General features: G+C 43.4%; 1 protein-coding gene across 5 annotated transcripts in view; it reads right to left on the reverse strand.

Moving 5' to 3' along the window:
- Nucleotides 1-26,885, reverse strand: part of DPP6 (dipeptidyl peptidase like 6) — a 1,246,761-nt gene that overhangs the window by 248,843 nt on the left and 971,033 nt on the right. For all 5 annotated transcript variants that reach the window (XM_033931638.1, XM_033931637.1, XM_033931641.1 and 2 more), the window contains one exon: nucleotides 3,156-3,237. In XM_033931638.1, the coding sequence (XP_033787529.1) occupies nucleotides 3,156-3,237 (82 nt within the window). The remainder of the gene's footprint in view (nucleotides 1-3,155; nucleotides 3,238-26,885) is intronic.

Below are 26,885 nucleotides of genomic sequence, written 5' to 3' on the forward strand. Positions count from 1 at the left end.
CCTCTGATATATCAACGGCGGATGAGAAGGTCGAGACTGCTGAGGCTTAGGCTTCGGCCGAAGGATGGATTGAAAGGACTTTTCGTGGTCAGACAACTTCTTCGTGACAGTCTCGATGGACTCGTCAAAAAGATCCGCCCCAGCACACGGGACGTTCGCCAGGCGGTCTTGAAGATTCGGGTCCATATCAATGGTCCGCAACCAGGCCAACCGGCGCATCGCCACCGAGCAGGCCGCCGCTCGGGCGGAGAGCTCAAACGCATCATAGGCAGATTGCATTAACTGAAGCCGAAGTTGGGACAGCGAAGCAACCACTTCTTCAAACTCAAACCTAGCCTGGGATTCGATGTATGGTGTGAACTTCCGAAGCACAGGTAGAAAAAATTCCAAGTAGGCTGCAAAGTGGAAATTGTAATTCAGGACTCGAGACGCCATCATCGAATTCTGATAGATGCGTTGACCAAACTTATCCATGGTTCTGCCCTCGCGGCCCGGAGGCACTGAAGCATAGACCTGGCCAGGATGAGACCGCTTGAGCGAGGATTTGACTAGGAGGGACTGGTGAGAGAGCTGAGGACCCTCGAAGCCTTTATGATGCACCGTGCAGTACCGCGCATCCAATTTGCCAGGGACCGCAGGGATAGAGTAAGGAGACTCGAAGCATCGCATGAAGGTCTGGTCGAGGAGCTTGTGCAGGGGAAGCCGCAAGGACTCTGCTGGAGGACGAGGCAAGTGCATGGTATCGAGATACTCCTTGGAATATCGAGACCCAGCATCGAGAGTAATGTTCATGTCATCCGCCATCTGCCTGAGGAACGATGAAAAGGACAGTTGGTCCGCCGTCGCCGGTCTGCGAGACGGACTAGAAGAAGAAGAGGCTTCAGGCTCCAGAGAGGCCTGCGAGCAACAGGACGAGTAGAAAACCTCGGTGTCCTCGAACTCCGGGCCCGGAGGAGGAGACCCAGTCGAAGCCGCATACCCCAACCGAGGCAATTTCTTCTGAGGCGAAACGGTCGAGTGTCGGGAGGAATGCTTCGAAGAATGTCTGGATCGATGCCCCTCCCGATGCCTGGAAGGGGATCGAGCCCGTCTGTGAGAAACTGGCTCAGACACCTCCAAGGAGCAGATTGGACTCGATGCCGTCGATCGCAGAGGCGGCAGAGGCGGCGCCTCTCCCGACGACGCCCAGGTTTGATAGGGGGTTCGGAAGAACTCGTCCTGCTTCCTGCTATGCTCAGGACTGGGTGGCCCCGAAGGTGGACGCCATACTCAGTCATGGGGCGGAGTAATCGGTTCCAAGGGAGGCAGGTCACTAAACGAGGCTTTTCTCGAGGGGATGGGCTCCAAGGGAGGCATATCACTAAGGGAGGCTCTCCTCGAGGGAATCGGTTCCAAAGGAGGTACAGCGCTAACGGAGGACCTCCTCGAGGACCCGGACACCACTCGCCGCTCCTCCTCGCCGAGCAACGAGGTCGTGCGGCGAGGAGGAGGAGGAGGGGGCAGTCCGCCCCTCTAAGCCGAAGCTGGAAGGTCACCCTGGATGGTGGCAATCAGCCGAGGCCCCATGGTCTGCATGAGCTCCACGAACTGAGCCTCCAGGATGGACCGCAACGAAGCCGATATGGAGGGATCCGCACCAAAAGGGGGCCCTTCCGCACGGTCTCCGCGCTCCTTGGGTGCTGCGTGCTTCTGCTTGCCAGTTTTCGTCACCTTTAGCACCATTGGTGGAACAGTCGGGGTTGATACCTGCTCCGAGGAGACGGATGAAGGCACCGGCACCGAAGACGGGGCCGAAACCGGTGTGAACGAAGCCGGTTTCAGGAGGCCCGAAGCTGCTGGGGAGGCAGAGGGCTTCACCGAAGGAGTCGAAGCACCCGTCGATGTCGATGTCGAAGCTGCAGGATCCGATGAAGCTTCCATCTTGAACATGGACTCCCACAGCAGACAGCGACGCTTAAACGCTCTCGCCGTCAGAGTGGAGCAAGGCCGGCACGATTTCGGGAAGTGATCCGGTCCCAGACACTGTAAACAGCGTCGATGAGGGTCCGTGAGCGAAATCGCGCGCTGGCACTTGCTACACTTTTTAAAACCGGTAATCGGCCGGGACATAGGCCGGAAAAGCTCCGCCGCAAGGTCGAAGGCGCGGGGCCCCAGCCACGTGGCCGACCCGGTATTGGAAGGAAGAATTTTTTTTTTTTTTTTTTTAAAGAAATCAAAGAAAGAAATAAATGCACAGGAGAGCCAAAAGAACTCAACCCGCGGCAAAAAAGAAGGCAAAAAAGAGATTCAATGGGCGCAAATTGAAGATAGACTTCTCAGCTCCGCGGAAGAAAAAGAACTGAGGAGACACGCCCAGAGCATCGGGCGGGAAGGCACTGGCGCATGCGTGGTGCAGGCATCTCGAAACTTCTGAGTTTCTTCAAGCAAGACATGCTTGCAAGATGTCCGTATCGGGGTTCTGTCGGATGACATCACCCACTAGTGAGAATACCTGCCTGCTTGTCCTGGGATAATGGGGCAATTCATCATGGCCGTTTCATCGCAGCCATGTTGAAACGTCCCGTGATGAATCGTCCCATTAAGATCATTGCGCTCTGAAAGTTCAGCATTGCTGAAAACGAAGGCTAATCCTAAATATGTGGAAACGAATGCCATGACTTTCAATGTGCAGGAATTAAGTTGTGGAACAGCCTTGTTGGTCAAATTCGAAAATGTAGAGACAGGAACTCATTCAGGAAAATTGACCTTAAATGTAAAGATTGAATCTGTCTGTTTTTGTTCCTATGTTGTTCTGATTTTTTTAAAATAATATTTTATGTATGTAACTTTTTGTAAACCATTTTGGAAAAAAACGGTATAGAAATTTTAAAAATAAATAAATTATAAGTAAATTATACGTGTATGCAGGTACTTTCTCAGTTCCTAGTGGTTCACAATCTAAGTTTTTGTACCTGGGACAATGGATGGTTAAGTGACTTGCCCAAGATCACAATGAGAATGATGTGTGTATATTTTATGCATGTGCAGGAATAAAATGACTCCTAACAACTACTGGAGCAATTCAGAAAACAGACACAGAATAGCAGAGTTCTAAGAAATCCACAAAAGCAATGCCTCAAAAAGATTAACTGGGTGGAACTGTTCAGCCATCTTACCAGCTGTTGTCCTTTGGGGCCCCATCCAGCGTACTGAAGCTGCGCACTTTTAACCTCTGGTGGATTCAAGTTATGATGTTCCCTATAAAGACAGGAGAAATTATGTTGGCCGCATAATTTCCATCCTTTTTATTTGAAAATCTGCTACTTATTCATGTAATCCATACTACGAGAATACTAGTCAAAAAAAAAGATTCACATGCTTTCAATCAGATTTTAGAAAGTCAAAATTAGGGAGTTTACATTAGAACTAAAACTTGTAAACAGAAGTAGAAAATATACATTTTTTAATATAACAAGACTAGGGAACTATCACCAGACAATAATAAGTTATAATTCAAATCTGCTTTTCTCAATTGCATTAAGGAAGAATTTAAGCCCTCACATTAAATACATGGGATAAAGGGTCATAGACAGAAGAATGCTTTTTTGTTTGGGTGGGGGCCTAAAAGCTCCACCCTAGACCCCGCCACAGCTCCGCCTCAGACACACTTCAGAAAAAGGAGGATGGATTGGGACATCAGGATTTAGCTTCAATTTAAAGCAATGGAAGTAAAACCTGGATGTCTCAACCCGTCCTCCTTTTTCTGGAGCCATATGGTAACCCTAGGGCACGAGTCTTCGATAATTTTTAAGTGAGGGCTGTTTGGGGTCCAAAGGAGCTGAGGGAGAGCTGACAAAAATCTTCCTACTTAAGGCCATGATGCCAATAATGCTTCTCAACCTTCATTCCTACCAGAACACTTGGCCTTGGTCACACATACAGAACACAGATAACCCATATGCAAATACAGGACAGCAAATTAAAAATACTAATACACATAAACAAAACTCTAAGGATTCCAGATTCTACATGCAGTACAACACCAGAGAAACAGAAATAAATTAATTTCTTCCTGAACAGTGCAAAATATGGGCAGCAGATATAAATTCTCAAAACTGACACATTTCAAACACTAAATTGAAAATAAAATCATGTTCCCTACCTTTGTTGTCTGGTAATTTTATTTTCCTAATCATCTTTTCCCAGTCTCTGATTGCACTTCATTCTGTCTGATCCATTTGCTGTTTTTTCTTCTTCTTCACTTTCTGTCCTACATCCATCTTTGGCATTACCTTTTAGCTTTCAACTTTCTTCCATTTTTCTGCTTTCTTCTCAAAATCTATCTACTTTTCTATGTCAGTGGACCAGGCAGGTCATGTTTTCCACAAGCAGATCGGCAGGGCAAGAATGGTCATCTTTCCATCCAGTCCCTCATTACCCCAACGAGAGAGCACACTGCCAGTCTGAAACCCCGCCCACCCGACAAGAAGCAACAGCCCAGCAACTTTTAAAAAGCCAGCGGACCAGGCGGGTCACTCCCACTGGCATGCTCTGCCAAAGGACCCATTGTGTGGTCCTTCGTGGGAGCTCATGGGATCTTCATGGGACCTCCACGAGCAGCTCATTGAATGTGAGTGAAATCATGAGGAATTTTGAGGTAAACAAGCAGAAAGTATATACATTTAGGCCCTGATTCTACAAAGTGCGTCCCAATTTTAGGCAGCTGTAGGCGTCCTACAGCTGTCTAATCAGCCAATCGGGATGCACGTTTTTAAAAAAAATGCTCCCCAGGCAGGCCGCCTATATTGAAGGCGCCTTTGTGAGCCTAGGGAGGCCCGCAAGACGCCTATGCTCACCTAAGGGCCTTAGGCGAACCTAGGCGGCCCTACGCGTCTCCCTAGTAGAGGAAGAGACGCTTACAATGTAGGCCAACAAAATGCTGGTCTACATTGTAAGTAGACGCGGACGCTATACTTATTGCAGCAAGGGATCTCTCTGCCGCTATAAGTATAGCGGGCCGCGCCAGATGCCCCCCCAAAACTACCGACCGCCCCCCCCCCCGACACTACCGATCACCGGCAGGAGGATGCCCAATCCCTCCTGCCGGAAGACGCACCCTTTCCGCACACACCCCCCCCGCGCTAACAGCCCAAAACCTCCCCCCCACCAAACTAACCTTTTCTTGTTGGCAAGACGGGACTTGCCCGTCCAGTCGGCAGGCCCGCCTCGTCGAAATGAGGCGGGCCCGTCCCTTCCCGGCCCATCCTTCCGAAGCCTAAGGCCTGATTGGCCCAGGCAGGATGGAAAAAAGGGCAGATGAAAGGCTTGAAGAGTTTGAGCTAGTTTCCAAGCTTCAAGTAAAGAAGTTGCTAGGAAGAGTGAAACCAGGCCCACCTTCGCTAGATAATTGCCCTATACACTTAATGAGAAATCTAGAAGGACAGAGACTATCCGTACTAACAGACCTCATCAACTGTTCACTTATGTCATGACAGGTCCCTAATGAATGGAAATATACAGTTATCAGGCCCACATTGAAGAGCAAGGACAAAGACCTAGAGAACCTTGAAAATTATTGACCTGTAACAAACCAACCTTGGATATCTAAACTGGTGGACAAGGTGGTGTGCCAACAGATTTCAACATTCTTGGAAGACTTTACTAAACTAGATCAAGCACAATCAGGGTTCAGAAGGCATCTGAGTACAGAGACAGTTCTGGTAGCAGTACAATGATCAGACCTTATGTACAAAAGGAGAGGGGAAGATGTGTTATTGGTGTTCTTAGACCTCTCATCAGCATTTGATCTGGTTCAATATGACCTGCTGGGGTCATGCTGAAAGGAAATAGGACTAGAGAATGACCCAGTGACTGTTTCCTGTGGCTAGCCCGCCGGAACAGGGGAAAAAAATTGACTGGTTGCTGCAGGTATGGGGATAAGGCTTTTTACCGTCCCATGGAGCGGTGAATGGCCTTGTCCCTGCAGTAAAGGATTTGCCATGAGTTGCCTCCCTTCCCACCCATCCTGGTCAGCAGCCCCCGCCCCCCACCTTGAGATAGCAGGTCCAGCAATAGCTCTCGGTACTTGGATGACCTGTCTTTTTGATCATCCAAGTACCGACTTAGGCCAGTTTTTGGATTTTTTAAATTATTATTATTATGAGCCCCATAATCTTTGCACAACTTTGTCAACTGGCAGCTGTTAAAAACCAAACTGTGAAAACTCCAATGAATTTACTAAACCGATACTTCTCTCATTTCTCCTGCTAATTGCATGATCAATTTTTGCATAATGACACGTTATTAACATTTAAAATGACAAAAAAATGTAAGCTCCCTTAATTTAACAACTTTAGTCATACCTCTTTTTGAAGTCATTTTTTTCAATCAAAAATTAATTTTTCAAAGTAATTGCTTATTTGTAGTCAAAGAAGGATTCATTTTCCTATTAATTTCAATCATTTATTTTGCACAGTAAAACCTGTGGAGCATTAAAAATATAGGTTTACAGATTCTGCTATTATAGTTCTAAGTCTGGTTGGCCATCATCAAGAAAATGCAGACTAGCTATAACTACTGAAATTTTGACTCCTGTTAGCCATCTGGTGAGTAACACAATTGTTCTTATATCAAAATAGTGAGCAACTGTTAAAATATGAGGATTTATTTTGCGAGGTGTACATCCACACAGTCTTTACTGTAGTATTTATGATAGCATTAATGAGTATTATTTGTAATATATTGTTTCTTTATTATCTTTTATATTTACATATGAAATTCAAGTTTTGATGCATTTTATGGAAATTTTAATAAAAATTATTGAACTAAAAAAAATAAATGGCGAGCAGCTCAAAAAATTATATTTCTTATGTGACAAGTAATCTTGTAGATTATAATTGGCAAAATATTGCATGGCAGAATAATGTCACAAAAGTGAAAAATGATTGTTTATGCAACTTTTGATAATGAAGAGGCCCTAAGTATTCTTGATGAGGACAATGATTGTGAGCGCCACCCAGTGGATTTTTTTTGTTATTTGGTGAGCTGTCTGAAAAACCTGAAGCATACATTTCTTTAACATGTGTATCGTCACTAATAAAGTAAATGAGAACAGCACCATAATGAATATTGAAGGTAGTTATTTGCCGGTAGCATTAGCTGATTTATGTTTTACTTTGATGGTAGCCTGTAGTAATACCAAGAATAAACCAACACAGAGACAGAGAAATTGAAGGCAAAGATTATGACTTTTCAGATGGTATTACTTTACAAATGAAAGCAGCAGCATAAAATATTTGCTTTGCTTTTCAGTCTCTTAAAGGAAACAGGATTCTCTAACATTTGTGCTATAATCCGACAGGCCGCTATTGCGGGCAAAAATGTAACAATTTGAAAAAAAAGATGAGTCATTCTCTAAAAACCATGCATGTAAGTGAGGTTCATGGAGGTACACGGAGGGTCGCAATTTACATGGGATGAGTCACTGGTGATAGCAATCTGCACATGAGCAGAATGGACCTCACAAACCACACACAAAAAAAACGTTTTGACTAGGAATCAATGCAGTTTACATCGATCAGAGGACATGAACACTGAATGAAAGTTAGGTGGGTAGAGCGCTGAGTTTATGCTATAGGTGTGAGAAAAAAAAGGTGAGTCTTTAGCCTTTTCCTGAAGCTGTAGTATGTGCATGTTTGTCACAGGTGAAGAGGGAGGTCATTCCATATCTTGGGTCCCTGCTACCTGAACGTAGATTCATGCAGCTTCTTCCAAAGTGTGCGTGAAGGGACAGGGAAGGCTAGTTTGAACCGCTGATGAGGTCTTGCAGTGAGAAAGGAGCACATACTACTGCGGGGAGAGTGTGGCGCAGTGGTTAAAGCTACAACTTTCACACCCTGAGATTGTGGGGTTCAAACCCACGCTGCTCCTTGTGACCCTGGGCAAGTCACTTAATCCCCCCATTGCCCCAGGTATGTTAGATAGATTGTGAGCCTGCCGGGACAGAGAGGGAAAAACTGCTTGAGTGCCTGAATAAAAGCATGTAAACCGTACTGAGCTCCCCTGGGAGAACGGTATAGAAAACTGAATAAACAAATAACGGTGGTCTGTGCTTAAACCTGCAGAGTTATTGCCATAGATGGGCTTTGTGGACCATGCAGGCTATCTTGTATTGTATTCTCTTCTTTACGGGGAGCCAATGTAAATCTTTCAGGAATGGGGAGACACTTTCAAATTTGCTCCATTGGAAAATTAATCTGGCAGATCATGTTTTGAAGTAGCTGTAGATTTTTGCAATCTTTCCTATGTGTGCTGTGGTGTCATCGAAGGTGTCTTTAGCTGGGCTCAGTAGGAAGATGTTTTCTGAGTAGGAGAGCATGTGGTCTTGAGGATTTGAGAATTTCCTACCCAGGGCACTGAAGTATATATTGAACAGGGAGGGGGATAGAAGTGAGCCTTGTGGAACTCCACAGGAGGCCTTCCAGGACTGAGATATGTCATTGTCTATTCTCACTTCATAGGTTCTGGTGTACAGGAATTCTGTGAACTATTTCATTACCGTGCCTTTTATGCCTAGCTCGCTGAGCCTGAATAGTAGGAGTGAATGGTCCACGGCATCGAATGCCACCAAGATAATAATAATAATAATAATTTTATTTTTATTTACTGCCAAAGACATGGTAGTTCGAGGCGGTTTACAACAAGAAGAGTTGGACAATCAGCGAAAAAATAATTACAGTGACATCGTCAAGTACAAGTGGAGAGGGCGGATACAAGTTGAGTGGGAGTAAGTCAGAGTGATAGACAGAGCAGAGGCGTCGCGTAAATGTAGGAAGCGTATATGGTAAGGCATTAAGAGTTCTTGGTTTTAAATCGGTTGAACAGGTTTGTTTTAACTAGTTTTCTAAAGTTAAGATAGGATGAGGCATGCTTAATGATGTTACCCAGCCAACCGTTCTGTTGGCCTGCCTGGAAGGTAAGAGTTCTGCCCAGATATCTCTTGAATTGGCAGGCCTTTAATGTTGGGTGGCTAAACATGTGTACTGTGCGAGTAGGCCTGGTGGAACAGTCCAAGTTGAAGTGGGAAACCAGATAAATGGGGGCCAAACCTTGAATGGATTTGAAACAAAGGCAGATGTCCAATTATAGGAGAACCACTCCACATCCACCTCCACAAACCGGGGCAACGACGCCGAAGCCAGATAGCTATCCCGCTCCTGCTGAGACCCTTCCGCCTCCGGAGTATAGAGTTGAGAGTAAAATTCTACAAAACAAGCTCTAATATCATCCTCCCTCCTCAAAATCTCCCCCGAGGTCGCCCGAACAGAGAGAATATGATTCCATGTTTGATGCACCTTCAAGCGATGTGCCACTAACCTGCTAGCCTTATTGGAAAACTCAAAATATTTCTGTTGCAAAAGTTGTAAATTGAAGCGTAAATGCTCCATCTCCAAAGCCTGAAGATCTTGCCTGGCCTGTTGTAACTACTTTCCCACCTCCACATCCCAAGGTTGATGCTTATGCATCCCCTCCAATCTCCCTATTTGATTTAATAGCGCAGTGACCTCCTCCCGACGCCGTTTCTGTTTGTAAGATGTCAAAGCAATCAATCGAACCCTCAGTGTAGCCTTTAATCCCTCCCAGAAAGCCTCCGAAGAGGTTCCACACTCCAAATTCAAATCCAGATACTCACGTAGCCACCCCTCAATTTGAGCCACCACATCGGGATCATCTAAGAGACTATCATTAAAGCGCCAATATTTACAACCCGAACTACCTCCCTCACCCACAAGTTGTACCCAGACAGGTGCATGGTCCAACCAAGTAACCCGTTCAATCCCCACCATATCTACCCATCGAAGCAGGCTGCGCTCTACAAAAATATAATCAAGTCTTTTTTTTTTTTTTTTTAATAATCTTTATTCATTTTTACATCTTACAACAAGTGTATCAATAAATTGACAATTGAAATTAAGTACATCACTTGAATTTCTTTCATATTTAACAGTAATACATAAAATTTAACCCCTTCACTCCCACCCTTACCATAACATATGTAATATTTTTTTTAAAACATATACAATAAGTGAAATAAAGAGTAAATTAATCATTTTACAATATAGACATCACTTAAAATTCCCCAAAATTCATACTTAATACCCTCCTCTCACCCACCAAAACTTTTTCAACCATTTTCCAACCTTATTTACCTCCCATCCCTCCCCCCCTCCCCCCGGAGGTGCATATTATCTTATGACAAACCATAACTACAGAGATCCTACAAAGGACGTCAATGGGCCCCAAATTAATTTAAAATTTTCATTATTCCCTAATATGGCAGCATTCATTTTCTCATATTTATATATTAGACATAAACTTGCCCACCAAAATGTAAAGTTGAGGCGATTCCAATTTTTCCAGTTTCGTGTAATCAGCTGTATAGCTGTACTTGTCATAATTAAAAAGAGACGTCTTTTATGTTTATCTAGGGGATCTTTAATATGCAAAATAGTACCGCAAATTATTATTTCATAAGTTAAAGGAATCTCAGAATTTAAAATATTATTAATTTTTCCCCAAATTGATTTCCAAAAAATCAGGATTCTAGGGCAGTAAAACAATAGATGGTCTAATGTTCCTATGTCAAGGTGACAGTGCCAGCATCTATTAGACCTAGAATTATCTAATTTATTCAACCTAACTGGGGTCCAAAAAGAACGATGTAACAAAAAGAACCAAGTTTTTTTCATAGATGCTGACGCTGTACACCTCATCCTCCAAGACCAAATACGTGGCCATTGAGATGCAGAAATATACTACTTAATCTCAATGCTCCAAATATCCCTAAGAGCATTTTTGGGTTTCTTATTCATAAGTTCAGATATTAATTTATACCACTTGGCGGCTTGATGCCCTAGCATTTCCCCTTGAAAACAGAGGAATTGCAGGCTATAAATTTTTTTTAAATTACGCCATTCAGGGAACCCTTTCTGAATAGCCTGTTTCAATTGAAACCATTTATAAAATTTAAATTTTGAGATCCCAAAAGATTGTTGCAACCGTGAAAAATCAATCAGTTTTCCATTTGAAATAACATCCTCTAATGTTCTTATGCCTGCTTGCATCCAATCTTTCCATGTAATTTTTGAACCGCCTATTTATATCTTGGAGTTGAGCCATAGCGATTGACACAAAGATTTCTCTATAGGAATTTCAGTTAATTTATTTATACATCTCAGGGTCTTCCAAGTATCCAAAATAATGTTATTATCTTTAGCATAACTGGGTAATTAAATGTCTAATATATGAGATAAACGCACTGGGGACATAATTTTCCATTCCAAAATTAACCACTCTGGATAATGTTCCATGAGATCAGGTAGGATCCAGTACATACCCTGACGCAGAATATAGGCCTGATGATACCTATAGAAATTTGGAAAATTTACCCCTCCCTCCTCAATTGTTTTTTGTAAAGATACTAAGGCTATTCTAGCAATTTTGCCCCTCCAAATAAATCTAATTAGAATACTGTTCAATTTTTTATAAAAAGAACTTTGAAAATAGATTGGTAGCATTTCCATTTGATAACATACCACAGGCAAAATCATCATTTTCACCATTTGAACTCTCCCCCACCAAGATATATGTAACGGATTCCATTGCTCACACATTTCTGTCACCTTTAATAATAAATATTTTTCATTTATCTTTATTGTTTATCCCAGTGACTTGTAAATCTATATTCCTAAATATTTTATACCCTCTTCTTTCCAAAGAAAAGGGAAATGATCAAACAATCCATGGCAGTACTCGAGGGAGTCCAGAGAAGAGCGACAAAACTGATAAGAGGTATGGAAAATTTTTCATACGCTGACAGGTTAAAAATACTGGGGCTGTTCTCCCTGGAGAAGAGGAGACTTAGAGGGGACATGATAGAAACCTTCAAAATCCTGAAGGGCATAGAGAAAGTGGACAAGGACAGATTCTTCAAACTGTGGGGAACCACAAGCACTAGGGGTCACTCGGAGAAATTGAAAGGGGACAGGTTCAGAACAAATGCTAGGAAGTTCTTTTTTACCCAGAGGGTGGTAGACGCATGGAACGCTCTTCCAGAGGTTGTGATAGGCCAGACCACAGTACAGGGGTTCAAGGAAGGTTTGGATAGGTTCCTAAAGGATAAAGGGATTGAGGGGTACAGACAGAAGCAGAGGTAGGATATAAAAATGGTCAAATCACTTCACAGGTCAAAGGACCTGGTGGGCCACCGCGGGAGCGGACCACTGGGCGGGATGGACCTCTGGTCTGACCCAGTGGAGGCAACTTCTTATGTTCTTATGTTCTTAATCCTTTCTGAGAATGTATATTAAGTGGAAGGACTTCTGATTTATTCCAATTTATTTTATATTCTGAAAACTTTCCAAATCTTTCGATCAAATCCAATAAATGTGGAATAGTAAATTCTGGATTTCTCAAATGCAGCAAAATATCATCTGCATATGTAGAAACTTTCTATTCCTGACCAGCATAAGGAATACCCTGAATCTCATCTACTTGTTGAATAGCCAATAATAAAGGTTTCAATACAATATCAAACAACAAAGGAGATAAGGGACAGCCCTGCCTAACTCCCCTCTCCAGACGAAAGCCATCCGAAAAAGAATTATTTATATACAATCTGGCAAAAGGGGAGCCATACAAAGCTTTGATCATTTGTATAAATCCAGAGCCCACTCCAAACCATTCCATTGCTTGGTACATAAAAGTCCATTCTACATGATCAAATGCCTTTCCGCATCCAAAGATACAGAGAAGGCAGGATCTTCCATGGATTTTGTCAATGTCAACATATGAAGAGCCAATCTAGTATTATGTGAAGAATGTCTATGAGCAACGAATCCAGTTTGATGCATATCTATAATGTAAGGGAGAGCCTTAGCCAAACACAGGGCCAATAACTTAGCCAAAAGTTTTCCATCAACATTTATCAAAGATATTGGCCTGTAGTTTGAAACCAATAAAGGATCTTTATTTGGCTTCGGCAAAACTATAGTCAAAGATTCTGCCATAGTACCTGAAATGCAGCCTTTACTCAGTTGAACCTGGTATAAATTCAATAAATAAGGCAGTAATATATTTTGAAATGATTTATAAAACTCCACAGTGTATCCATCCCCTCCTGGAGCAGATACAACTCTAAGGGACTTCAATGCTGTCTGAATCTCCTTTGATATACTAGGTGCATCAAGAGATCCTTTTATATGCTCGGGAACTTTAGGACCCTTAACTGAATTCAAAAATTTCAAGTTTTTTATTTGAATAAAGCTCAGAAGAATACAAAGCCTTATAATATTTCAAAAATTGTTTTAAAATATCAATTTTAGAATGAGTAACCCCATCTTCCCGCTTTATTCGAGTTTACATAATGCAAAGCCTGTTGATTAAATAATTCCTTCCTGGCCCATTTAGAAGAAATCTCATTATATTTGTATTTAGCTTTTAAGAGGGCCTGAAATGTATCTTGTTCCCATTTTATTGTTAATTTTGCCTCTAATTCTTTAATCTTTTCCTCCAATTCAGAAAATTCTTTTTTAGACTGAATGTTAATATGAGCCGAATATGAAATTAAATACCCTCTCATGGTAGCTTTAAAAACATCCAATAAAGTTCCCAATGAAATCTCATCTGAGGAATTTAATTGAAAATATTCCTCCATTTTTATATTAAATTATTCTATAAATTTTGTATCTTCAAGCAATGTATTATTAAACCTCCAAACAGGTCTTTTTCCATCTTGTTCCTCCAATTCAAGTTCAATCAATGCTCCACCATGATCTGATAAAATAATTGGATCTATGGTAGCTGTTTTAACCTGTTGTACTAGATTATCTGAAACAAAAATATAATCAATCCTAGAAAATGATTTATGAACATGTGAACAGAAAGAAAATTCCCGAGCATTAAAGTGTAAAATTCTCCAGATGTCTTTCAATCCACAGACTTTAATCAAATTATCCAATCCTAATGATTTTATCAGTCTACTTGGTTTTTTATCCAATAAAGGGTCCACAACAGCATTAAAATATTTTTCCCTAAAGAAGGAGAATAAAAACATTATTTTACCCAACCTCCTTCTAACTTTTTAGATTCTAAATCATAAAAGAAATTAAATCTAAATCATAAAAGAAATTAAAGCCAGCAGCAGGAGACCTCCATAGCAATGATCCATAAGAACATAAGAACATAAGCAGTGCCTGCGCCGGGTCAGACCATAGGTCCATCCTGCCCGGCAGTCCGCTCCCGCGGCGGCCCAAACAGGTCACGACCTGTCTGAATCACCAGAAGGGGCTCCCTTGCCACCTTGGTTTCTCATTGAAGTCCTATCTTCCCATCAAAGTCCTAACCCTCCGGTCTTGCACATGCACGACCTGGTTGGGTTTCTATACTTATTACCTGGTTAGCTTTCTATACTTGTGTTACATCCCAGCTCCTCCCTCAGTATCCCACGATCCCTGTTTGAATCCCTGTACCGTACTCTGCCTGATCACTTCCTCCGGTAGCGTATTCCAAGTGTCCACGACCCTTTGGGTGAAAAAAAACTTCCTTGAATTTGTTTTGAACCTATCTCCCTTCAGTTTCTCCGAATGCCCCCTCGTACTTGTTGTCCCCTTCAGTCTGAAGAATCTGTCCCTATCCACCCTCTCTATGCCCCTCATGATCTTGAAGGTCTCTATCATATCTCCCCTGAGCCTCCTTTTTTCCAGAGAGAAGAGCCCCATCCTATCCAACCTCTCGGCGTATGGACAGTGTTCCAGCCCTTTTACCAGTTTCGTTGCTCTCCTTTGGACTCTCTCAAGTACCGCCATGTCCTTCTTGAGGTGCGGCAACCAATACTGAACGCAGTATTCCAGATGTGGACGCACCATCGCTCGATACAATGGCATGATGACTTCCCGCGTCCTGGTTGTTATGCCCCTCTTTATGATGCCCAGCATCCTGTTGGCTTTTTTTGAGGCTGCTGCACACTGTGCAGATGGCTTCAGTGATGCATCCACCAGCACACCCAAGTCTCTCTCAAGTCTGCTGTCTCCCAACAATGCCCCCCCCCCAATTTGTAGTTGAACAACGGGTTCTTTTTCCCTATATGCATGACCTTGCATTTTTCCACGTTAAAGCTTATTTGCCATTTGTTTGCCCAGTCTTCCAGCTTGTCCAGGTCCCTTTGCAGGTCCTCACACTCCTCCCTGGACCTAACTCTGCCGCACAGTTTGGTATCGTCTGCAAATTTTATAACCTCGCACTTTGCCTCCTTTTCCAGGTCATTGATAAATATGTTGAAGAGTAACGGCCCCAGCACCGATCCCTGTGGCACACCGCTTGTGACTCCCCGCCAGTCAGAATATTGGCCCTTCACTCCGACCCTCTGCAGTCTACCTGACAACCAGTGCTTGATCCATCTGTGCACATCCCCTCCCACCCCGTGGTTCCACAGCTTCCTAAGCAGCCTTTCATGTGGCACCTTGTCGAAAGCCTTTTGAAAATCGAGGTAAATGATGTCTATGTCTATGTCTATGTAAATGATGTTCCCCATTGTCCACCCGACTGCTTATTCCCTCAAAGAAGTACAGAAGGTTCGTTAGGCACGACCTTCCCTTACAGAATCCGTGCTGGCTTGTTCTCAGTAGGCCATTCCTCTCGATGTGCTCGCAAATGCCGTCCTTGATCATAGCTTCCACCATCTTCCCTATAATTGAAGTCAGGCTCACCGGCCTGTAGTTCCCGGGGTCACCCCTCGATCCCTTCTTGAAGATAGGTGTGACATTTGCCAATTTCCAGTCCTCTGGTATCTCACCAGTTTTCAAGGATAGGTTGCAAACATGCTGGATTGTGCCCGCTATTTCTTGTCTTAGTGCCCGCTATTTCTTGTCTTAGTTCCTTCAGAACCCCCCCATCCTCCCACCCACCCTCCTCCAACCCAAAACACCCCACCCCACCAACCTCCCTCCCCCAAAGTGAGATTCACCAGACCTCTCACCAACAAACAAGGAAGTAAACAGTCCCCATCGCCCATTACACAAACAACCAAAACCAAAGCAACAACATCCCCCCAATCCCACACAGTGTACAAAGATCAAATATCCCCTCCCAACCATATTTATATCAGAACCAAATCATCCCCAACCCACACATCCCCAACTCCAAACATAGAACCAAACCACACCCTCATCCACTCAGTAACCTCAGCTAGTGAAACCCCCACCCCCTCCCCCAGCCACCCCCTAACAAGACTATAAACCTCCAGAAATAGAGGGGAGAGGTCAACCCAACCCACCCCCCCATGAGCCCATACTAAAGCAATTAAATTCCCCAAAAGGGAGTATGCATCAGGTCCAGAATGAGCAGCAACGGCACTCAGCAATCAAGGGGGGCCATTCTAAGATGATGCTGTTGCAGAATGAGGGGGGACCTCCTCGGCCATCTCGCTCCACTTTTTGCCAGTGGAAAGAAGCCGGACTCCGACGCACTCAGAGCCCCCCTGCTCTGGGCCCAAATCATCCGGGACTTCGATCCCCTCCTTTTGCAGCAAAGCACATGCTTCCCTAACTGAGGTGACCTTAGTATGCACACCATTGATAGTAATAACCACCCCAAAAGGGTAAGTCCAGCAGTATCTCAGATTACTTTGCTGCAGAGCCTTGGTCACCTCCCGAAAGGTACGATGCATCTGTAATGTGTTGGCAGCTAAGTCATGATAGAATTCCAAGTGATGACCCTCCCAGGTCACCGTACCCATCTCCCGGGCTCTCTGCAAGACTTGCTCCTTAAGCACAAAGCTCTGAAGGCATAGCACTATATCCTTGGGCTGATCACTAACTCAGGGAACCAGCGCCCTGTGCGTTCTTTCAATCCCCAGTTCCAAAGTATCACTCTGCAGCAACCAACAAAGCAATTTAAGCACAGTGGCCCGCACATCTTTATACTCCGGTCGATCAGGCAGGCCCCGCACCCGCAGATTGTTGCGCCGGGTGCGGCTCTCTAAATCCTCCAGTTTGTCCAGCAAAAGCTGATATTCGGCCGAGACACTCTATAGTTTTCGTTGCACCCCCGTCACGCTCTCCTCGAAACTATCCAGGTGGGTCTCCACCACTTCCACCCGCGTTCCCACTTCCACTAGGTCCGTGCAAAGCTCCTGGACTGCCTCCTGTACCTGCACCGCCACAGCCAAAATCTCTGATTTAACTTCCAAAATCCATTGCTGCATATCAGCCTTAGTAAGCGGGTCAGGAGGTGTACGTTCCGGGGCTGGCTCAGCGATAATATCAGCCACTGCCTCTATGGCTCTCCCCAGGCTCGCGGCGCCACTCCCGCTGGACTCCATAACATCGCTGCACCTCTGCTCAGCGCCTGTTCCATTGTGCGCTGCCCCGCTTTGTCACAGGGGAGCTTTCTGCGGGTCGCCATTCCTTCTACACACCAATCCTGTACCGGTAGCAGGTAAGAAGGACGTTTTTCAGCACAATAACTCAACATGAAGAAGGGATAAGCTCAGGGCACGAACGGAGCTCCTAGTTCAGGCGTCCATTTGCATCATTGACTTCACTTCCTCCTCTTGTCCTTGCTATTTCCAGGGCACAGACCATTGAAAAATGCCAGCACTGGCCATCTGTTCAGCTGCAATCATGGCATAGACTGTACAAGTCTGCCAAGCACTGGCTTTGCTTCCCAATTACCAGTGTTACCATCTAATCACCGCTAAGCTTGTTTGGTTCCAGACCAGCTCAATCATTCTGGTTTCAGACAGTTTATCTTATATTAGTTTAATTTTAGCAAGGACCATAAAATAGGAGGAAAAATTCCAGGATCGATGCACTGTACAAAGGAAGATTGCACCAGAATCCCCACCCTGGATCCCAATTGAGTTGGAAGCAGATGGAAACTACTGGGTTAAAATTAGAGCACAGTTAATGTGCCAAATTTTCATAAACAACTGTGTAAATGTAAGATATCAATATATGTAACTGCAGTACGGATAAGGCAAAACCAGATGTAATCATGCAGTCATTCTGATGACATTGCAATGTTAACAGGATGAATGATTGAAAGAAATGCACTTTTGATCTTCATTAACATATAAATTAGAACAGCTTAGGAGCATACGCTGTCCTTAGGCTTGTATTCCTCATCATCACCCAACAAGACGACCCAAAGGAGTTTACATCAAGAAAGATAAAAGCATCAATGCGGCACAGTCTAACATATACTAAAGAATTTAAACAATCTCTCATGTGGATCCATTCATACCTCGCTCTCACTTTCACAGCCACAGGACCATGATTTTCTAGTAAGCCAAGAATACAGTATATTATTGCCAGTGATGGTTTTAATGGATTCTCCGACACTTTAGGACTATAACTCCAATTCATTTTTGTGAAAATGTGGTAGGGCCAGCTCAGATGAGACAGTGTCTCAGGGCACCAATGATAAAGGGCGCCCAAATCCCTTTGGGTGAGTGGGAGGAGAGTAAAAGATACTGAACTGAGAGTGTGGCACAGTGGTTAAAGCTACAGCGTCACCATCCTGAGGTTGTGGGTTAAACCCACACTGCTCCTTGTGATCCTGAGCAAGCCACTTAATCCCCCCATTGCCCCAGGTATATTTGTGAGCCCACCAGGACAGGGGAAAATGCTTGAGTACCTGAATAAATTCATGTAAACCGTTCTGAGCTCCCCAAGGAGAATGGTATAGAAAACGGAATAAATAAATTTGGATTTTGGGCATTCTTTATCACCAGTAGGGGGGGGTTGCACATGAGAGAGAGGGGAGAGCTAACATTGGCTCAGGGCTCCACAGTCCCTTAAGCCAGCCCTGATAAGTGCTCACATGTAAAAGGCCTTTTATAAAATACCAACTGGCTTTAAACATGCACACCTTGCCATAAAAGTATGCGGTTTGCATTAGGCATAGCCAGGGGGCATGGTCTGGTCGGAGTTCAGGCAGCGATCAAAGGTGTGCATGCTGATTATAAAATACTTTAATCAATGCATATACTTGTGAATTTTACACACATTTACGCTTGCTGTTGAGTGGGTATAAAGATACACATGTGCATTCAGGGCATGATTTCTGCCACTTAAGAGAGTATTTTCGAAAGACACACAGATGCTCTTCACATACTGTAGGTGCCCTGTTATACAATGACATTGCACATACTGTATCACTCGTAGATGCACTCTCTCGTTATTAAATGGCATTCCACATACTGTAAGGGGTGTTTTCGATATGCCGTCTAAATCCCGAGTTTGAATATTTTGCAGAAACCATCCAAAAATCCAGTAGCTAACACGACCATTTTCATAACAAGAAAACATCTCATCTTTTTATTTAATAAAAAAAAAAGGTCATTTCTTAGATATTACTGTGCTCGGCATGTCTACCTTTTTGAACGATTTTTGAAAAGAAAAAAAATATGCAAAAGAGAAACAAACGCACATAAGCAAGCCAATAGGATGTAGGAGGGGCCAGCATTCTTTTTTAAGTTCAATAAGTTTTTATTAAGGTTTTACAAAAGAACAGAAAGTAATAGAGCTGAACATCAGTCAAACATTGCAGCATTCTTAGCAGATTGGCCACGTTGACATCTCAGCAGACCAGTGAAGCACCCTAGGTGGCACTGCAGTACACTTCACATGAAAAGTCCCAGGTACACATTTCACCATAATCCCTTTATATTGTATGGTGAGCACTCTGAAAACTGCTCAAAACCTACCGTACCCAACTGTACACCACAACAATAGCCTTTATGCCTGCAGGTGTCACCTATATGTAGGCACAGTAAGGTTTGTGCAGGTTTTGGAGGGCTCATATGCTCCACCACAATTAGAATGGGATATGCACCTGGGTCCCCATCTCTATAGTCCCCTGCACCAACTGCTAAACTACTCCAAGAACCTGCTTGCTGCTCTAATAGGACTGGGCCAGGGGTCTCAAACTCAAACCCTTTGCAGGGCCACATTTTGGGTTTTTAGGTACTTGGAGGGCCTCAGAAAAAAATAGTTAATGTCTTATTAAAGAAATGACAATTTTGCATGAGGTAAAACTCTTTATAGTTTATAAATCTTTCCTTTTGGCTAAATCTTAGTAATAATATTGTCATTTATAACTAAAGAGACATTTGATCAAGAAACTGTTTTATTTTACTTTTGTGATTATGATAAACATACCGAGGGCCTCAAAATAGTACCTGGCGGGCCGCGGGTTTAAGACCACTGGACTGGCCATAATATCTAAACCTGTCATAGAGGCTGGTATGCTCTATTTCTTTCACATCTTTGATGAGCAGGAGGGGGGGTCAGTGACCACAGGGGAAGTGAGGCGGGGTCATGCCTTCATGCCTCCAGTGGTCATCCGGTCTATTTGGACCTCTTTTTAAGACGTATGCACGATTGAAACAGGTCCGTTTTCTACAACGTTCCAATATTGCATTAAAACAACCAAATCATAAGCCTGCCCTAGTCCCACCCAAAAACATGCCCCCTTCAGATGTAGATGCACTGTAGATGAACAGAATAGAAAACAGTCTATATAATGGGTTTCAAAAATAGTGATTTGAATATTTTGGCAAAAAAAAAAAAATATATATATATATCCTTCTGCCCCTTTATGAATGTTTTTATGTTTTTGGGGTTTTTTGTAAATACTTTATTCATTTTTAAATCAAATACATAGTGCAAACAGTCGAACAATCCAGTAATATAACATACTGCACTCTATTCCAAGAAATAATATACAGCTATTAAAACCCTCCCCACCATCCTAACCCATCTCCCCCCCCTCCTGGATTTGTATAACAATCTTTCATGAATCAAAGGGAAATAATATTTATAATTCATAATTTATAATATTTTGTTAATGGGCCCCAGATTTCCTTAAATTTGCTAGGTTGTCCCCTATGTAGAGAATTAATGTTTTCAAACTTATAAATCTGACATAAGGATTCCCACCAGAAACTACAATTTAAGTTATCCCAACTTTTCCAATTTTTCATTATCAACAGCATGGCTACTCCTGTCATGATAAGAAGCAATCTATTCTGATTTGCATTAATTGGTTCTTGGGTAATATCGTTCCAAATAATATTATATCATGTGATAGTGGAACTTCCAGAATCATAGTAATTTGACCCCAAATGGATTTCCAGAATTTGAGTATCATAAGAACATAAGAACATAAGCGTTGCCTCTGCCGGGTCAGACCAGGGGTCCATCGTGCCCGGCAGTCCGCTCCCGCGGCGGCCCCCCAGGTCCATGACCTGAAAGTGTTCCCTACCTAACCTAAAATATCCATACCCTATTCGCTCAATGTCCTGTAAGGTAAACCTCTATCTGGGACAAAAATATAGCAAATGATCCAGTGTCCCTATATCAAGATGACTGTGCCAGTATCTATTAGATGTTTTTCTGTTTTGAAAATAAGCCTTTGTATCACCTGTAGATGCATTCTCATTAAAGAATGGAAGGTGTTTTAACTATAGGGGATATTTGATTTTGCTGGTAAACTATAAAGCATAAAACATACATAGAACTTGCTGTATTATTTTTTTTTTCCTGGTGCATTATTTATGCATGGTTTTCATGAAGAAACTCATTTGTTTCACTAGCAGCACAAATGAAATGTCAAAAGAATAAGGCAAAAATGAACTAGATGATACAGAGAAAATGCAAATTATAACCCCCCCCCACTAGTTTATTAAGTAGCTCCCGAAAGTGAATGCAAAACTGAGGGTGAGCTTATCAATTACGCATAAAACCCAGTAATTCAGCCACCAAAGCAGGCAGGTTTCTGTCAGTTCTGTTCATTATATTATCTCTCTGAAGTGCAGGATTCAATTATAATGGGAGCTGTAGCATGAACCTTCATTGATAAGGGCTAATGCCGGGACTGAATGAAAAGGCCATTCACTGTAGCAGAAAAATATGTCATCTGGCTGTAAGTGTGATCACAAAATGGCAATGCATTGGGATACACACAGACCAGCAAGTATGCTTCAGCCTCAGGCCTGAGAGCATTTAGTTTTCAGTCCTCACACAAAACTTATTATTAATTTTACTTTTTGCAATTTAAATCATTTTGAAGGTCAGTTTTAGAAGCTACACTGCAGTTTTTATGCATGTAGATTTGGGTTCATAGACAACCCCGCTAAAGACAAAGGCGCGCGCCGACAACTGAGCGCAAGATGGAGGCGCGCGCCGAAGAAAATTACAGTTTTTAGGGGCTCCGACGGGGGGTTTTGTTGGGGAGCCCCTCCAGTTTACTTAATAGAGATTGCGCCGGCATTGTGGGGGGTTTGAGGGGTTGTAACCCTCCACATTTTACTGTAAACTTAATTTTTTCCCTAAAACAGGGAAAAAGTGAAGTTTTCAGTAAAATGTGGGGTTACAACCCCCCACAACCCCCACAATGCCCCCACAACGCGGCGCGATCTCTATTAAGTAAAGTGAGGGGGGTTCCCCCCACGCCCCCCCCGTCGAAGCCGTAAAAACAGTAATTTTCTGCAGCGCACGCCTCCGCACTGCGCTCAATTGTCTGGGCGCGCCTTTGTCCCGGCACGCTTTTGACCTGACACAGTAGATTTGAATACATGTGGAAACAAACAGGAACCCTCCCCCCCAATTTTTCAAATAACTCCAAATCAAATGCACTGTTATTGAAAAATGATTACTATTATTGACAGGTGTTACTGCAAGATGCAGCCAAATCTTAGAGGACCAGAGGAAACATGGATTCACTAGAGGTACAGTAGGTCTCGTCAAACAAATCTGATCAATTTCTTTGATTGAGTGACCAGAGAATTGGGAAGAGGGAGTGTGCTAGATGTGGTGTATTTAGATTTTAGCAAAGCCTTTGACAGTGTTTCACACAGAATGACCTTTTATAAATAAACTGAGTGTTCTTGGGATGGGTCCCAAAGTGACGGGCTGGGTCAAGAACTGGTTAAGTGGAAGACGATAGAGGGTAGTGGTCAATGTAGATTGCTCTGAAGAAAGGGATGTTACCAGTGGTGTGCCTCAAGGTTCTGTTTTGAGGGCCTGTTTTTTTAACATTTTTGTAAGCAATATTGCTGAAGGGCTGTCAGGTAAGATTTGCCTCTTTGCAGATGATACCAAAATCTGCAATAGAGAAGATACCCCGTATGGTGTGAACAGCATGAAGAAACACCTAGTGAAGCTTGAAGAATGGTCTACAATTTGGCAGCTAAAATTGAATGCTAAGAAATGCAAAGTCATGCATTTGGGCTGCAGAAACCCGAAGGAATAGTACAATTTGAGGGACGAAGAACGAAGTGCATGTCAGAAGAGCGAGACTTGGGTGTGATTGTATGTGATGATCTTAAGGTGGCCAAACAGGTTGAAAAGGTGATGGTGGAAGGTAGAAGGATGCTAGGGTGTATAGGAAAAGGTTTGGAAAGTAGGAAAAATGAGGTACAAATGCCTCTGTATAAGACTCTGGTGAGACCTAATTTAGAATATTGTGTACAATTCTGGAGACGGCACCTTCAAAAAATATAAAAAAGATGGAGTTGATCCAGAGGAAGGCTACTAAAATGGTGCATGGTTTTCGTCATAAGGCATATGGGGACAGGCTTAAAGATCTCAATTTGTATACTTTGGAGGAAAGGCAGGAGAGGGGAGATATGATAGAGACATTTAAATACCTTTGTGATGTAAATGCACGGGTCGAGTCTCTTTCATTTGAAAGGAAGCTCTGGAATGAGAGGGCATAGGATGAAGTTAAGAGGTGATAGGCTCAGAAGTACACTTCTCCCTCTGTATTCACGCTTTCAGCAATTGCGATTTTGATTATTCACGGGTTTTAGCTTGCTGGCTCCTCCCCCCAAATTACATCAGCTTGCATAGAGAAATTGCTCATTCCAAGCGTTTACAGAGAAAATCACCGATTCCCAGCACTTTCTTCACCGCGTTTTGCCTCTCCTTCAGGCCAGGTCTCCCACCATGTTATTTGCAGTTTCACCCTATTCACGATGGTTTTTAATAGAAACAGCGAATAACATAGGAAAAAGTTATTTGTGGTTTTTCTGTATTCGCAGGTCTGTTAATCCCCTATCACAGCAAATACGGAGGGAAAAGTGTAATCTAAGGAAATATTTTTATAGAAAGGGTGGTAGATGCGTGGAACAGTCTCCCGGTAGAGGTGGTGGAGAATGAGAATGTGTCTGATTTCAAGAAAGCTTGGGATAGTCATGTGGGATCTCTTAGAGAAAGGAAAAGATAATGGTTACTGAGGATGGGTAGACTGGATGGGCCATTAGGCCTTTATCTGCCTGAGAAAATTAAAAAGTCATGGAATAATGGCAAAGTTCAGTTGAGGATTAGGAACTGGTTACAGATAGAAACAGAGGGTAGGGTTAAATGGTCATTTTTCTCAATGGAGGAGAGGAAACAGTGGAGTGCCACAGGGATCTGTACTGGGACTGGTGTTATTTAACTTATTTATAAATTATCTAGAATTTGGAATGAGTGAGGTGATTAAATCTGTAGATGAAACTAAACTGTTCAAACTTGTTAAAATGCATACAAATTGTGAAAAATTGCAGGCTGACCTTAGGAAATTTGCTAGAAGCCTAAGAACTAAAATGGGGGAGCTAGAAGTTATAGCCAGAAAAAAGGACATAGATATAATAGGAATCACAGAAACATGGTGGTCAGAGGACAACAAATGGGATGTGGCCCTGCCAGGGTACAAACTCTACAGGAAGGACAGGGCACACAAGAAGGGGGGAGGAATAGCACTGTATATAAAGGACTCCATTGCCTCATCCAGAATCGAAACAACAATAAGGGCAGACAGTCTGGAGTCACTATGGGTTAAGCTGACAGGAGGGGAAGGAGCTGACATCAAATTGGGACTGTACTATCGCCCACCAGGACAGCCAGAAACAAACGACCTAGACCTGGAGGCCGAACTGAGACAGGTGTGCAAAACAGAAAAGGTGGTGGTTATGGGGGACTTCAACTATCCGGGAATAGACTGGGACATTGGGCACTCAAAGTGCACGCGAGAAACTAAATTCCTAGAGGCAATAAGGGACTGTTTCATGGAGCAGCTGGTCACAGAACCAACGAGAGGGGATGCCACTCTAGACCTAATCCTCAACGGGCTAGAGGGACCCGCAAAGGAAGTGGAGGTACTAGCACCGTTAGGGAACAGCGATCACAACATGATCCAATACAAATTAAACATGGGAACAACCAAGGTGAAAAGAACCACAACGACAGCACTCAACTTCAGAAAAGGAAACTACAAGGACATGAGGAAAATGGTAGGAAAAAAGCTCAGCAGCAGCTCAGGAAAGGTGAAGACCGTAAAGGAAGCCTGGACACTGCTTAAATGCACAGTGCTCGAGGCACAAGACCTGTACGTCCCAAGGTTTAGGAAAGGGTGCAAAAAAAATCGAACTAAAAACCCAGCATGGATAACATCTGCAGTTAAAAAGGCGATAAGCGACAAGAAATCATTCTTCAAGAAATGGAAAAAGGAACCAACAAAGGAAAACCAGGAAGAGCACAAAAGACACCAGAAAGAATGTCATCGAGAGGTCAGGAAAGCAAAGAGAGAATATGAGGAAAGACTGGCAGGAGAAGCAAGAAACTTCAAACCCTCCTTCAGGTATGTGAAAGGGAAACAACCAGCCAGAGAGGAAGTGGGACCACTGGATGACGGAGATAGGAAAGGAGCGATAAAGGAGGAAAAAGAGATAGCTGACAGGTTAAACAAATTCTTCTCGTCAGTCTTCACCAGAGAGGACACAACCAATATTCCGGAACCCGAGGAGATTATAAACGGAGAACAAGATGAAAGGCTGGTAAAACTAGAGGTGAGCAAAGAGGATGTCCTCAGGCAGATAGACAGACTAAAGAGCGACAAATCACCAGGCCCGGACGGCATCCACCCAAGGGTACTAAAAGAACTGAGAAATGAAATAGCAGAGACACTTCACCAAATATGTAACCTCTCCCTAAAAACAGGGGAGATCCCAGAGGACTAGAAAATAGCGAATGTCACGCCTATCTTTAAGAAGGGATCAAGGGGCAACCCGGGAAACTACAGGCCTGTGAGCTTGACCTCGGTTCCAGGGAAGATGATGGAAGCAATGGTAAAGGACACAATATGCGAATACATAGAAAACAATGGACAACTGAAGGCGAGCCAACATGGCTTCTGCAAGGGAAGGTCATGCCTCACGAACTTGCTGTACTTCTTTGAGGGAATAAACAGCCAGATGGATAAGGGGGAATCCATAGACATCATTTACCTTGACTTCCAAAAAGCCTTCGACAAGGTACCTCACGAACGGCTACTTAAAAAGCTGTGGTACCACGGGGTGCAAGGGGATATCTACCGATGGATCAAACACTGGTTGGCGGGCAGGAAGCAGAGGGTTGGAGTAAAAGGCCAATACTCAGACTGGCAATGGGTCACGAGCGGAGTTCCGCAGGGGTCAGTGCTGGGACCTCTACTGTTCAATATATTTATTAACGATCTGGAGGCAGGGACAAAATGTGAGGTTATCAAATTTGCTGATGACACCAAACTCTGCAGCAGGGTTAGAAACACGGAAGACTGTGAAGACCTGCAAAGGGACCTAACGAAACTGGAAGACTGGGCAAAAAAGTGGCAAATGAGTTTTAACGTAGAAAAATGCAAGGTCATGCATGTAGGGAAAAAGAACCCGATGTTCAGCTACAAAATGGGGGGAACACTGCTAGGGGTGAGTAACCTTGAAAGGGACCTGGGGGTGATGGTCGACACATCACTGAAACCATCGGCGCAATGTGTGACAGCCTCAAAGAAAGCAAACAGAATGCTGGGCATCATCAAAAAAGGTATTA

This window comes from Geotrypetes seraphini, chromosome 2, assembly GCF_902459505.1.
Source record: "Geotrypetes seraphini chromosome 2, aGeoSer1.1, whole genome shotgun sequence".
NCBI classification, from domain to species: Eukaryota; Metazoa; Chordata; class Amphibia; order Gymnophiona; family Dermophiidae; genus Geotrypetes; species Geotrypetes seraphini.